The sequence below is a fragment of the Amblyraja radiata genome, chromosome 1 (genome assembly GCF_010909765.2).
Source record: "Amblyraja radiata isolate CabotCenter1 chromosome 1, sAmbRad1.1.pri, whole genome shotgun sequence".
Lineage (NCBI taxonomy): Eukaryota > Metazoa > Chordata > Chondrichthyes > Rajiformes > Rajidae > Amblyraja > Amblyraja radiata.
This window is the reverse complement of record NC_045956.1, coordinates 127,898,360-127,912,139: the sequence shown is the minus strand read 5'-3', so window position 1 is coordinate 127,912,139 and position 13,780 is coordinate 127,898,360. Positions and strand designations below refer to the sequence as shown.

The window sequence follows — 13,780 nt, the reverse complement described above, 5'->3', positions numbered from 1 at the left end:
CTTAATAGTTTAGTTTATTGTCACGTGTACCATGGATGGTCATACAGAAAAATGGTGGAACCACAGGTCCCCTTGATGGGAAATAGGGATACATGGAGATTTACTGTTGTCCATGGTTAGAATGAAGTGGATAGAATCAAGTAGTTGTAAAGTGATAAAGTGATGACAAGCAGGTTACGCAGAGGAAAGAATGGGTTAAGGGTGCAAGAACTGCCTAAAATGTTGGATTACTAATTTTATTTTGATCGCATAAAAGCCGTTCAAATATATTTGGAGGACAATTTGTAGAGGGAGGGGTATTAAGGAATGATCTTAGATGGGAGATAATTAGTGAAATAATGGCTTATACACAGCACTGGGATTATGATCTAGGGGAAGCAAAAAGGGATGTTCGATAGATAGCAGCTAAGCAATAGTATGTACGTGTCCATTTGGTATCCATTCCATTAGGTTTAAATGATGTCAGAGTTAGAGCTGAGAAAAATTCAGACAGCTGCATTAATCTAATTACCCTGCATTTGACCAATATCCCTCTAAACCGTTCCTATTTATATACCTGATGTTTAAATATCACCATTGTACCCGTCTCTATAACTTCCTCTGGTAGCTCATTCCACATATGCACCACTCTCTGAAGAAATGGCCCCTCTGCACTTTTAAATGTTTCACCTCACAACTTAGAAGAGTTTTGACCTGAAATGTCACCCATTCCTTCTCTCCAGAGAAGCTGCCTGTCCCACTGAGTTAACTACCCCAGAATTTTGTGTCTTATCTTTGGTTTAAGCATATGTCCTCTAGTTTGGGAGGGGACTCCTCTACCCTGGGAAAAGATTGTGATCATTCATGATTCTGTAGACATGCAATGTTATCCCTCAGCCTCTTGTGCTCTAAGGAAAATAGTCCCAGCCTGACTAGCCTCTTGTTATAACTCAAGCCCTCCAGTCCCGATGACATCCTTGCCATGATCACCGTGAATTGCGGTGCTGGCTCAAAGGGCTGAATGGCCTACTCCTGTACCTATTGTCTATTAAACCTTTTCTGCACCTTTTCCAGCTTAATGACATCCTTCCTATAGCAGGGCAATGCGAACTGCATATAATACTCGGATGTCGTCTCACCAACGTCTTATGCAGTTGTAGCACAACGTCCCAACTCATTTCAATATAATTACTGATGGAGGCATGTGTGCCAGGCCCCTTATCAGCCTGTCTACATTGTCGCCACTTTCAAAGTGCAGCTGTACCACCAGCTCTCACTGCCCTACAGCTCTCTATAGGGCCCCTACCATTTACTGCGCAATCCTGCCCTAGTTTACCTTGCCAAAATGTATCACCTCACACTTATCTGAGCTAAAATCCATGCGTCATTCTTTGGCGCACTTCCATAGTTGATCAAGATCTTTTTGCAAATGTGTTTCCTCGGTACCCCACAGCTCCGTTCCTGTTCCCCCTCCCCCTAGTTGTAACAGGGACAGAGTCCCCCTACTCCTTACCTTTCATCCCATCAGCCATCATATACAACACATAATCCCCGACATTTTTGCCACATCCAACGGGATTCCACCACCAGTTATATCTTCCCATCTCCACCCCTTTCCGCCTTCCGCAGACCATTCCCTCCCCAACTCCCTGATTAACTCATCCCTTCCCACCCAAACCACTCGCTCCCAAGTTACCTCTTCCCCTGCAACCGCAGGAGATGAAACACCTGTCCCTGTACCTCCTCCCTCGACTCTGTCAAGGGACCCGAGTCCTTTCAGATGAGGCAGAGGTTCACTTGCACCTCCTCCAACCTCATCTACTGTATCCATTATTCAAGATGTGGACTCCTATGCATCGGCGAGACCAAACGTAGACTGGGTGATGGGACCCTTCTTCAGACCCTAGTTTCCCATTGTGTCCGATACATTTGGTCAGGTCCTGGGGATTTATCCAACAATATTCTTTAAGCCTGCTAGCAGCTCCTCCTTTGTAATTCTAATATGGTCCATCACTTCACTCATGTCCCTCCATTCCTTTGGTTTGATGACCTTCACCTGGTCCTTCTACCATGGCTTCCCATATAGACAATAATGGTGTTCAAGAAGGAACTGCAGATGCTGGAAGATCGAAGGTACACAAAAATGCTGGAGAAACTCAGCGGGTGCAGCAGCATCTATGGAGCGAAGGAAATAGGCGACGTTTCGGGCCGAAACCCTTCTTCAGACTGAGTCCTTTCAGTCTGAAGAAGGGTTCCGGCCCAAAACGTCGCCTTTTTCCTTAGCTCCATAGATGCTGCTGCACCCGCTGAGTTTCTCCAGCATTTTTGTGTACCTTAGACAATAATGGTGATCCTTAAGAGGGGCCTATTCTTTTCATCATTAGCCTTTGCTCTTAATATACCTGTAGAATCGATTAGGATATTCCTTTATCTTGTGTGCTAGAGATACATTGCGTCTTTTTTTTACCCTTGTGATTTCCCTCTTAAATGTACCCCTCCTACATTTATTCTACTCAACGTGTTTGCTTGATCCCTGGTGATATGCCTCCCTGTATCTGAGCCTCAAAATCCCTCATCAACAAGTGTTTCCTTAACTGCCCAGCCTGCTTTCTACTCAAACAGTCCCTAACGACTCCCAATCTCATCTTTAAGAGCCTTCCACTCCAGATGTTCTTTTACCAGAAGCATTCTCCCAGTGACAGCTCTTTAGCCACGTGCTTATCTGTAACATCTTCCTGTTCCTTGCCTCCCTATCTCGTAGTACAGGGAGTGCTCTTGAGATCACAACCCTAGAGGTGCTGGTTTTCAAATTATTACCCAACTCCTTAAATTCTTTGGCTGCTCACCCTCCCATTTTAGAATCTCCTGTGCCCAGTGTGAGATAATAGAATCCAAGAGTTGCCTGGCCGAGTGCAGACTTCAATATCATGTTGATATTAACATTTATTGGAGCAGGGGCAGAGGTGAAACCAGCACATGTTGGAAACTGATTATTTGGGGTTCAATCACATAGTGAAAACATGGTAGAGGATAAGATAGGAACACTAATCACACCAGAGGTTGCTGAAGTGAAAGATGGATTGGAAGAGATGAGACGTTGGTATATAAACCATTGAAGCTTTCATTGCATTATTAAAATTCCCATTCCTTTGAAATGTGGTGAAAAAATCTTTGTTAAAGTGCTTGTCTAAATTGCACTTAAATGTTGGGAGAATACCTGCCTCCACCACCTTCTCTGGCAGTTTGGTCCAGATTTCAACCACCAATTGCAAAAAATTATTGTAGATAACTTGAACATTTATCAGTTTACCATTTATAAATAGTCACATCTGAAAATAAGTTTTACAAACATCATTTTAGGGAAGGCAGCCTATGTTATTGTTGCCCATGGAGTAACAAAATATTAACTTTTATTGTTCTAAATACACGGCAAATCAATAATACATTATTTTCTAAACACAATCTGGATCCAAATAGTAACAGTCAAAGTTAAAATCAAATATTGATAGGCAAAATGTTTTCTTTCTAAAAACAGTGTACACAATTTGGCATTGCAATAAACCACTTTTATTGCATAATTCGGCCACTAAATTAAATGCCCCAACCAAATTTTAAACAGCAAAACAGAAATATGATGTGGATTCACATGAAAAAGGACAAGTTAGATTGATACAAAGTGGTGTAGAAGTTGGTGAGGGGAAAATAACAGGACAAGAGGTGGTTTCTTTGGGAAATCAGAAGAAGCAGGTGAGGTAGCAGAAGGTGTGTGTGTGTCAGAATAAGAGTTGGTGGTGATGTGCGAGGGAAGGAGTATGATCTGGCATTGTTGTGTGTGAGAGGGGTAGGGGTAAAAGCTGGCGTTGTTGTGTATTATATGGATATACAGGGGAGTGGGTGTGTGAATAACAATTGTAGAGGTGTGTAAGGAGAGGGGGCAAGGGGTAAGAGTTGATGGTAGGAGCTGCCGGTGCTGCGTGTGAGGGGGCAGGGAGATCGGGGTAAAGGGGAGGAATATTGGCCGGGCCTACCCTACCCCGCGGACAGTCTTTCCCCTTCCCGGTCAGGCTCCAAATCCCCACTCACACTCCAGTGGTCGGCGGCTCCGGCTCCTAGGGATGAGGACACATGATCTCCCCCCTCCACTGCCCCTCCATCCCCCCGCCCCGAGCCCAGCACACAGTCCACACCCGTCCCCGGGAAGCTCCTACCGAGTAGACGCCGATCCGGCACAGGGCGGCCGACAGCTCCAAACACTGGCCCATGGTCGCGGCCCGACCCGACCGACCAGTGGCGCCGCCTCCCGCAAACCAACGGCCGCGGCCCGATCCCTGCACGGGCGGCCTGGAGCGCGGGCACGCGGGGGCTGGAGCGCGGGGACTGGAGCGCGGGCACGCGGAGGCTGGAGCGGGGACTGGAGCGCGGGCACGCGGAGGTTGGAGCGCGGGCACGCGGAGCCTGGGGCGGGGACTGGAGCGCGGGCACGCGGGGGCTGGAGCGCGGGCACGCGGGGGCTGGAGCGCGGGCACGCGGAGCCTGGAGCGCGGGCACGGCGCCCATCTGCAACAACGGCAATGTGCAATGGTCCGAAACATCTTGTGTGCATTCCCTCCACCGATGATGCCTGACACGCTGACTTACTCCAGCACTTTGTGTTTTGCAGTAGACCATCAATTAGACTGAGGAATGAAGGTTGATCGAATAGAGAGAGGGTGTATAAGACCATGATGTAGCAATGTTACAAAATTTTGAGATTTTAAAAATCAAGTCTGTAATTTATCCCATCAGATAAAGCATAAAAATAAGTTTAATTTGACACCTAATTCACTTTCATATCTCAAGTATTTAAAAAGTTATGGCCATTTTCATACTGGGAAATGAGCATCTTGTTCCCTATTGATTTTCTATGGACATAACAAAAAAGCTGTGATCGTGAACAGTCAAAAGCCCATAACTTTCTTAAAAATTAAGAGAACTGAATGAAATTTTCAGTTATCATAGATTGAAGCATTCTGAAACAAATATAAAATAATCTTACTTGGATGACCTGAAATTAAAGCATATAATTAGTTAGTTACCTAATTGTAGCTAATTTCAGACTTCAATTACTAGATCTAAACATCTATCCATTTCTTAATAAATGATTAACATTTTTAAATAGCCTAAATGTCCAAATAATATTCACAAATAATTCACAATAAAACATGATTTTTAAATCTCATTTACATTAATTTATAGGCCAAATGGAAGGAATTTAGTGTTTAATTGCTGTAAATAAATGCCCATTTAAATCAGCTTTCCAGTGGGTCCCTGTGGAACGCGCTGGTTTAGAACGTTCACATTGCGGTAGATTTGTGCCCCAAATGCCGAGAAAAATACTGCGCGATATAATGGGCCCAAATTGAGCTACTCGCAATATTAAACTTTGTATAAAGGGATCTTTAGAAGCCCTTTTTAATGTAAAAATATACAACCTAACTTCTGCTATTTGCTTTATGAGACCCTGCGGTTGCTGGCGGTCGCGGGTTTAGAGATTGATTTTTAAACTACTATAACTATTATTCAAGGCCTTTAAACCTAATAATAGCTTTTGCGACGGGGTCTTCCAGCGATTTTTCGTTAATAATTAACTAGGCTGAACATTTTCGATTGGAACAGCTTAGAGAAAATCGCGTTTTAAACCCGCCCCCTCTAAACGGCGCCAAAATCGCGCACACCCTCAGCAGCAGATCTTCAACGACGCTTCAGGTAGGCTTTGCAACATACCTACATGATGGGAATAGATAGGGTGAATGACCAGAGTTTGTTTTTTTGTAACCCAGAGGGGATCAAGAACCAATGGACATCGATTTAAGGTGAGAGAGGAAATAGGAACAGGAACCTGAGGGGCAACTATTTCCACACAGTGGGTGCACCTGCCAGAGGAGGTAGTTGAGGCAGGTACAATAACAGCATTTAAAAGGCATTTTGGACAGGTACGCGGATGGTAAAGGTTTAGAGGGATATGGGACAAACACAGGCAGATGGGGCTATTGTAGATGGGGCATATTGGTCAGTGTGGGCACATTGAGCCGAAGGACCTGTTTCCAACCTGTATGACTATGCTGTGCAAGGGCCAGGGCACGTGAGCATTTAACATTTTTAGGAAAGAAATAATTTATCCATCCCCACAGACAACTCTCAATGGTGCAGTAAAATGGGGAGCAGTTCTCTCAGTTCCAAAAGTGGGACTGAATACACTGGAGTGAGAATAAATCTACAGGTCTATGGGAAATGAGCAAGATTATGGGACTGAGAAGTTCCACCACTAGGTGCAAACACCGATTTAATGAGCAGAAACACCACTAAGGCATGAGATTCTAAAATATTAACGTTATTGAAAGGCAATGGTGAAAATGGATGAAAAATGCAAAAATGTTTGATTTTAAACTTAAAGAAAATCAGAAATAGAAATATAAAATGTTGAACTCACTTGAAAATATTGGGAATTATCGCGTTTGCTCACTGCATTTCATCAAGTAAGGCATTATTTGTGGTTTTTCTTGATTCCTTTGGTATCTAAAAAGTCTCAGAAGTGATAAATCTGGCTGTAAATTTTGCTTCTGAGACGTTTTCTTTTGTATGTAAAAACCCACTTGAGAACCATGGGCGATTTAAAAATTTTACAGCCAGATTTATCACTTCTGAAACTTTTTAGATGCCAAAGGAATCAAGAAAAAACACAAATAATGCCTTAGTTGATGAAATACAGTGAGCAAACGGCCAATGTTTGCCAAGCACTTTGGCTGTTGTTGTCCCTTCAGCTCTCGCTTCTATCTACTGTCATTTCTCCTCACTTTTGGAATTCTGAAGTAGGCTAAATGTCTCTCATGCTTATCCTGATTTCCATAATTATTTACAGCGCAAAAATTGACAATTTTGGCGGGTTTTAACGGGCCCGCTATGCTGGAAACAATGGTCAGTGCCTACCTGCAGTTCATCGCGTGTACTCCATTTGGCGTAGCGTAGCAACAGTACGGGTCATGGGTCGTGACCCGACTGCCATGAAACCTCCCTATTGCAGAGAGGGTGGCACAGGGATACATAGGACAATAACGAGGATTATCTTAACTTGGCATTATGTTTGGCATAGATATTGTCAGCTGAAGAACTCGTTCCTGTGCTAAGGTATTTTATGATAAAGCAGGTACTGTATCTGTAATAAGACAAGACTGGATCAAGTGGCTTAATAGGGCAGAATAGGGAGGCTGAATAGACTATTTTTCTGTTATTTGTTGCTGAAACAAATGCTGTGAAATATAACATTGGGTAAGTTGCTCTTTCTGTCTGGATCAGAAATGGCTAAGGATATATGCGTGCCCACTTGGAGATGAGGCGTAACAGTATAGAATGCCACAGACATTTAGAGAGTGAGAATTAAAATTCAGTTGGAAGCTCAGTTTAGTGCAGATTTTCCACAAAGCAAAAAAAAGTTTACTTTGTTTCTTCAGTCGGAGAAGATCACATCATGAACATTGAATGAGTACACTAAATTAGAAGGAGTGCATTGAATTGCTGCTTCATCTAAATAAAGACTGTTTGTGTTCCTGGATGGCGGAATAGGGACAGGTAAAAATATGGGTGTAGAATCTTCTGTTATTGTGCGGAACAGTGTCGCAAGATGGAGAATGGCTACTGAGGATGTTTGATTGGAATTGGAATCACAAAGGAAGCAAAGATTTCAAAATACTGAAAAGGAAAGGGAAAATGTATCTGGTGAAAACTTGTGGACCTGGCAAAAATTCTCAAGGATATTCCAGAAGGTGGAATGGAAGATAAGCATCATCGGAACTCGTTCTGTCCAGATGGTGACAGGGATGAGAGCAGAGGTTCAGGAAATAGATGAAATGCAGTTACAGCCTCTGTCCACCATGGTAGAGTGGAAACCACACTCGGTAAAAAGGAAAGCTTTTTTTCAGGGCCCTATGCAGAAAGAATGACATCAGAGAAAAGGCAAGGGAGGCATTGGAACTGGGAGACATGCAGAGGTGATGAAATTCATCTCTACCTTCAATATATCAGCACAGATTATAGACAACCAAGGAAATGTATATGTAAGTTTAAAACGTCAAACCTGCCACAAAATTCATGGTCCTATGTGTAGCAGTAATCCCTGCCCTCCGATAAGCTTCTGAAACCTGGGTTTCTGGCAGCTGCCCATTAGGACACTCGATAAATACCACTGTCTGCAAATCAGTCAAGTGTCCTCTCCCTGGCCAACATTCCCAGCTTTGGAGCTGTTACACTCAGCCAACCACATTTGACAGGCCTCACTGTTATAATTTGAAATCTGGCATGATGGCGCCTGCCTGCGGCAACTTTTGCGGAGCACCAGAACAGAAAAGGTTCACCTACATCTTCTATCAACTCACCTGGATCAGGGAAACGGAAGTAATCGGTACTGTTTCGGACAAGCTGCTTGGGCACCTGAAGGCTCTGGCAGTTTCGCGATCTCCCGCAGCTGCGGGAGCCCCGGACTTTAAACTTTCCCACACTGGCTGTAAAACTCCCGACCCGACGGAGGAACCCAGGCACTGTACCTGGAAACCCCGGGATGACCTCCAGAGCCGATGGGCTGGATCTCCGAGGAACAATGAAGCTGGAGCTGCCGACTTTGAGGGAACCCCCGTTCATTACGGAGCTGGATCTGCCGTCTGTGAAGGAATCCCCGTTCCAGCGCAGGTTCGCAGCAACAGCAGGTACAGTAAACACAGTACCTGGAAACAAAGGGGAGGCCTCCATTGTGTCCAGAAACGTGGCCAACGGGCAGGACTTCAGGTCAGACTGAAGCGCAGGGGACTTCGGCCCCCTCTCCCTACTATCCTACTGGCCTTGAAAATAAAGTGGAGGACTTAAGGGCAAGGCTGCTTTATCAAAGGGAGCTGAGGGAATGCTCTGTGTTCTGTTTCACAGAGACATAGCTCACCCCCAGCTCCCCAGACTCAGCGGTCCAGCCTGAAGGGTTCTCCATCCACCGTATGAACCGTACACTGGCATCTGGGAAAGGGAGGGGAGGGGGCGTCTGCCTCATGGCCAACTCTGCGTGATGCTCAGACGTGGCAGTCCTGTCCAACTCCTGCTCTCCACACCTGGAACATCTGGCGGTGAAGTGCCGTCCCTTCTACCTCCCAAGGGAATTCACCTCCATCATCCTGACCGCGGTCTACATCCCACCACAAGCAGGCGTCCGTCTAGCACTGGAGAAGCTACACGCCGTGGTCAACAAACACCAGGCGTCTTACCCCGAGGCATTTACCACCATTGCTGGGGACTTCAATAAAGCAAACCTGAAGAAATCACTCCCTAACTGTAGATGAGATATGCATGTGCCTTTAATATAGTTACCTCATCACTACTAACCACTCCCCATATCACAAGTATAATTACAACCTCCCCACCCACATATCGCTCTCTAGTTTCCGTGACAGACCACGTACAGCTAGTGCGCTCTGTAATGCTACAGTATGAATAAAATGAAGTAAAGTTACAGTGTGTCGATAACACTTCTTTACACTAACTTCCACCAACATGTCTCCTGCTGCACCAGAGGACCAAACACCCTCGACCACTACTACACCACCATCAAGAATGCCTATCGTTCTATCCCTCGCCTCACTTCGGTAAATCCGACCATACCGCGGTGCTGCTTCTTAGGCAGCAATTAAAGAGCGCACCCCCAGAGGTGAGGACAGTACAGAGGTGGTCGGGGGGGGGGGGGGGGGGGGGGGGGGGGGCAGAGGAACATCTTCAGGACTGTTTGGAGTCTGTAGACTGGGCAATGTTCAAGGACTCGGCAATGGACGAACGAATACGCCACAGTCGTTACAGACTTCATAAAGAAATGTGTGGAGGTCTGCATCCCTACAAAATCCTTCCGAGTGTTTCCCCATCAGACACCTTGGATGAACTTTGAAATCCACACTCTTCTGAAGACCAGACACCGGGCATTCATGTCTGATGATACAGTGGTCTACAAGAAGTCCAGATACGACCTTGGTAAGGTCATCAAAAAGGTCAAAAGGGACTTCTGCTCCAAACTGGAGGATGAGACAGATGTTCGGCAGCTGTGGCGGGGCCTGAATGCAATCACCTCCTACAAGGCGAAACCAGGAGGCAGCTCGAATGTTGGCGAAGCATCACTCCCTGATGAGCTCAATGCGTTTTATGCACGCTTTGATAGGGAGAATACTGATGTACCTTCCCGAGCCCCCATTCGCTGTGATGGTATTTCAGTCACAGAGGCCAACGTCAGGAAATCCTTCAGAGGGGTGAACCCTCGAAAAGCGCCTGGACCTGATGGTATACCCGGTCGTGTTCTAAAAACCTGTGCGGACCAACTGACTGGAGCTTTTACGGACATTTTCAACAACTCACTTCTGAGGTCTGAGGTCCCCACCTGCTTTAAAAGGGCATCAATTATACCAGTGCCCAAGAAGAGCAAGGTGACGTGCCTCAATGACTATCGACCAGTGGCACTAACGCCTGTGATGATTAAGTGCTTTGAGAGGTTGATCATGGCGCAAATTAACTCCGACCTCGACAAAAACCTGGATCCACTGCAGTTCGCTCACCGCCACAACAGGTCAACAGTGGATGCGATCTCGCTGGCCCTCCATTCCGCTCTGCACCGCTTGGACAACAAAAACTCATATGTCAGGCTGTTATTCATTGATTACAGCTCGGCATTTAACACAATCATCCCCTCCAAGCTGGTTACCAAACTCGCAGAACTGGGTCTCTGCGCATCCCTCTGCAAGTGGATCCTCGACTTCCTCATTCACAGACCACAGTCTGTTCATATTGATGGAAATGTGTCAGCCTCGATAACAATCAGCACGGGAGCACCTCAAGGCTGCGTGCTCAGTCCCCTGCTGTACTCACTCTATACTCATGACTGCATAGCCGGTCTAGTGCGAAATCCATAATAAAGTTCGCTGACGACACCACTGTTGTGGGACGTATCACCGATGAGTATGAGTCAGAGAACAGAAGAGAGATCGAGCGACTGTCCATATGGTGCCAGCACAATAACCTGGCCCTCAACACCAGCAAAACCAAGAAACTGATTGTGGACTTTGGAAGGAGTAGGATGCGGAACACCAAATTGGAGGAGTTACGGACAATGAGGAAGGTTGTCAGAAGATATAGCAGGATATAGATCAGCAACAGAAATAGGTTGAAAAATAGCAGATGGACTTTAATCCGAACCAGTGTAAGGTGTTGCCCCATTACAGGAAGGATGAGGAGGCTTGGAGAGAGTGCAGGTGTTTATCAGAATGCTGCTTGAATTAGAGGGTTTCAGCTACAAGGAGAGGTTGGATAAACTTGGATAGTTTTCTCTGGAACGTCGAAGGTTGAGGGGAGGTTGATAGATATATATAAAATTTATGAGAGGCATAGATAGGATAAACAGTCAGAACCTTTGTCCCCAGGGTGGAAATGTCCAACACTGGATGGCAAGCTATAAGGTGAGCGGGGGAAAGTTTAATGGAGATGTGTGGGGCAAGGTTTTTTTTAACTACACAGAGTGATGGGTCCTGGAATGCCAGGGTGGTGGTGGAGGCAGATACTATAGTGGCATTTAAGAGGTTTTTAGATATGCACATGGAAATGCAAGGAATTGATGGATATGGATCTTGTACAGTTAGATGAGATCAGTTTAACTTGGCATAATGTTCAGCGCAAACATCGTGGTTCAAAGTTGCTGTGCTGTTTTATGATCTAAATTTAATTTTGCATGTTTTTCCTCAGCACTGCATTAGAGCACAACATATGACACTAACATTCTTGATGCCATTTGCCTTGGACTCTGAGTGATGGTTATCCTTTAACCTTCAAGCCCAACCCGTGGAACTTGATATAATCTGTGTGCAATGGCATGGAAAATCTATTGATATATATATCTATCAAATTTACTACTTTAGAGTGCAGGTTAAGGGAGCACGAGAAGACATTGAAATAGATATTTTCCAAAAAATGCCAGCACCAGAATGTGGCAGAGTTTTGAAATTATTATGAAATGTTACAATGAGGAATGATATATCAAAAAAGGACACAATGTGCTGAGTAACTCAGCAGGTCAGGCAGCATCTTTGGAGAGCATGGATAGGTGATGTTTTGGATCAAGACCCTTCTCGGAATGATTGTGGTGGGGGTGCAGGGGGGTATCTGGAGGAAGCTGGAAGATAGGTGGGGGCAGGACAAGGCCTGGCAAGAGTGTCTCCATTATCTTATCAAAGTTAATAAATCATGCTGTATCAAGCCAATATTTAAGAGAGCATGTTTGGTTGTCGTTCGAAGGATTAGCCTCTTATGATTAGAAGTATGATTCAAATAAAAGGCAAATACCAGAACGATTTGATTGTCCAAATTGTATATTTTGGATCTGAGAGAATCCTGTTAAGAAATTTAGATCCAGAAGATTAAGATGCACAAGATCAATGGCGACTTGATGATTTGGACAAAAACTGGCTTAGATATAGAAAAGGGGTTTTATTCTCGCTGGAGATCTGTGGTTGTCGTCCACAGGATTATAATATAATTGACGTAAATATAGATGGGTTGGTTAGTAAGTTTACAGACAACATCAAAATTGGTGGATCTGCAGGTATTGAAGAATGCCGTCAAAGGATATTAATCAGAAATGGGCAAAGAAATGGTAGATGTAGTTTAATTTCAGCAAGCGTGAGGTGTTGCACTTTGACAGGTCAAATACAATGATAAATAAATAGCAATGATAAAACCCTTAACAGTGGGATCCAAGTCCATAGCTCACTGAAAGTGGCAGCATGAGTAGATAGAGTGGTAAATAAGGCATCTGCCATGCTTGCTTTCATAGGTTGAGGCATTGAGTAAAATATTCAGGAAATCATGTTGCAGCTGTCTAGGACTTTGGTTAGGCCACATTTGGAGTATTATGTGCAGTTCTGGTCACCACAAAAAAATATGGAGGCTTTGAGAGGATGCAGAATAAGTTTACCAAAATGCTGCCTGGTTGAGAGCTTATTAGCTACAAGGAGAGATTAGATAAACTTGGACTGTTTTCTCTGGAGCGTCAGATGATGGGAGACCTGATTGAAGTACAATATATAAAATTATGACAGATAGATTAGACAGTTAAAACCTTTTTCCACAGGGTGAAAATAACAAGGATTAATGGCTAGAGGGCATGGCGGAGGAAGGGAGAGGGGATTTAGTGACTTCACTTGGGAGGAGACATCATGGCTTATTCATTGTTTACAGTTGGTCTTCTTTGCTACTCAGTTCTCTACACACTTGTTGATAAAGTCTGTGACAGCAGAGGCATATTCATCTAGGTTTGCCGCACAGTCCTTGAATATGGACCAATCCATCGACTCAAAGCAGTTGCAAAGGATCTCATCGGTTTCCTAGGACCAGCGCTGCACAACCTTCTGTACCAGATCCTCCCGCTTCAGTTTCTGCTTGTAAGCACGCACAGCAAGGTGATCCGATTTACCAAAGTGTGATCTGGGAAGGGAGCAGTGTGTGTTTTAGATGGTGGTGTAACAGCGGTCAAGAGTGTTTGGGCCTCTGGTTGGGCAGGAGACGGGCTGATTATATTTTGGCAGCACACTCGACGTTGGCCTGATTGAAGTCCCTGACTATCATGAACAAGGCCACAGGGTACTTCATTTAAAGGCTATTGATGTGTGGTTCTTCAAGTGCAAGAACCACTGTAAGCCTTGCACAAGGGGGTCATGCAGTTCATCAGGAGTGAGCCATGTCACTGTAAAATAGAGCCATT

The 13,780-nt window shown here is 44.9% G+C and overlaps 1 protein-coding gene across 3 annotated transcripts in view; it reads right to left on the bottom strand.

Annotated features, from left to right (window-relative positions):
- The window catches only part of arl15 (ADP ribosylation factor like GTPase 15), a 279,912-nt gene that overhangs the window by 247,278 nt on the left and 18,854 nt on the right, over positions 1–13,780 (bottom strand). Inside the window, exon 1 of one of the 3 annotated variants that reach the window (XM_033030808.1) lies at positions 4,188–4,332. The exons of 1 other annotated variant lie outside the window; for it this stretch is intronic. In XM_033030808.1, coding sequence (XP_032886699.1) covers positions 4,188–4,241 — 54 coding nt within the window. In that variant the 5' untranslated portion in view covers positions 4,242–4,332. Of the gene's footprint in view, positions 1–4,187; positions 4,333–13,780 lie in introns of those variants that run through there. One more of the 3 variants, XM_033030791.1, reaches the window with a different exon arrangement.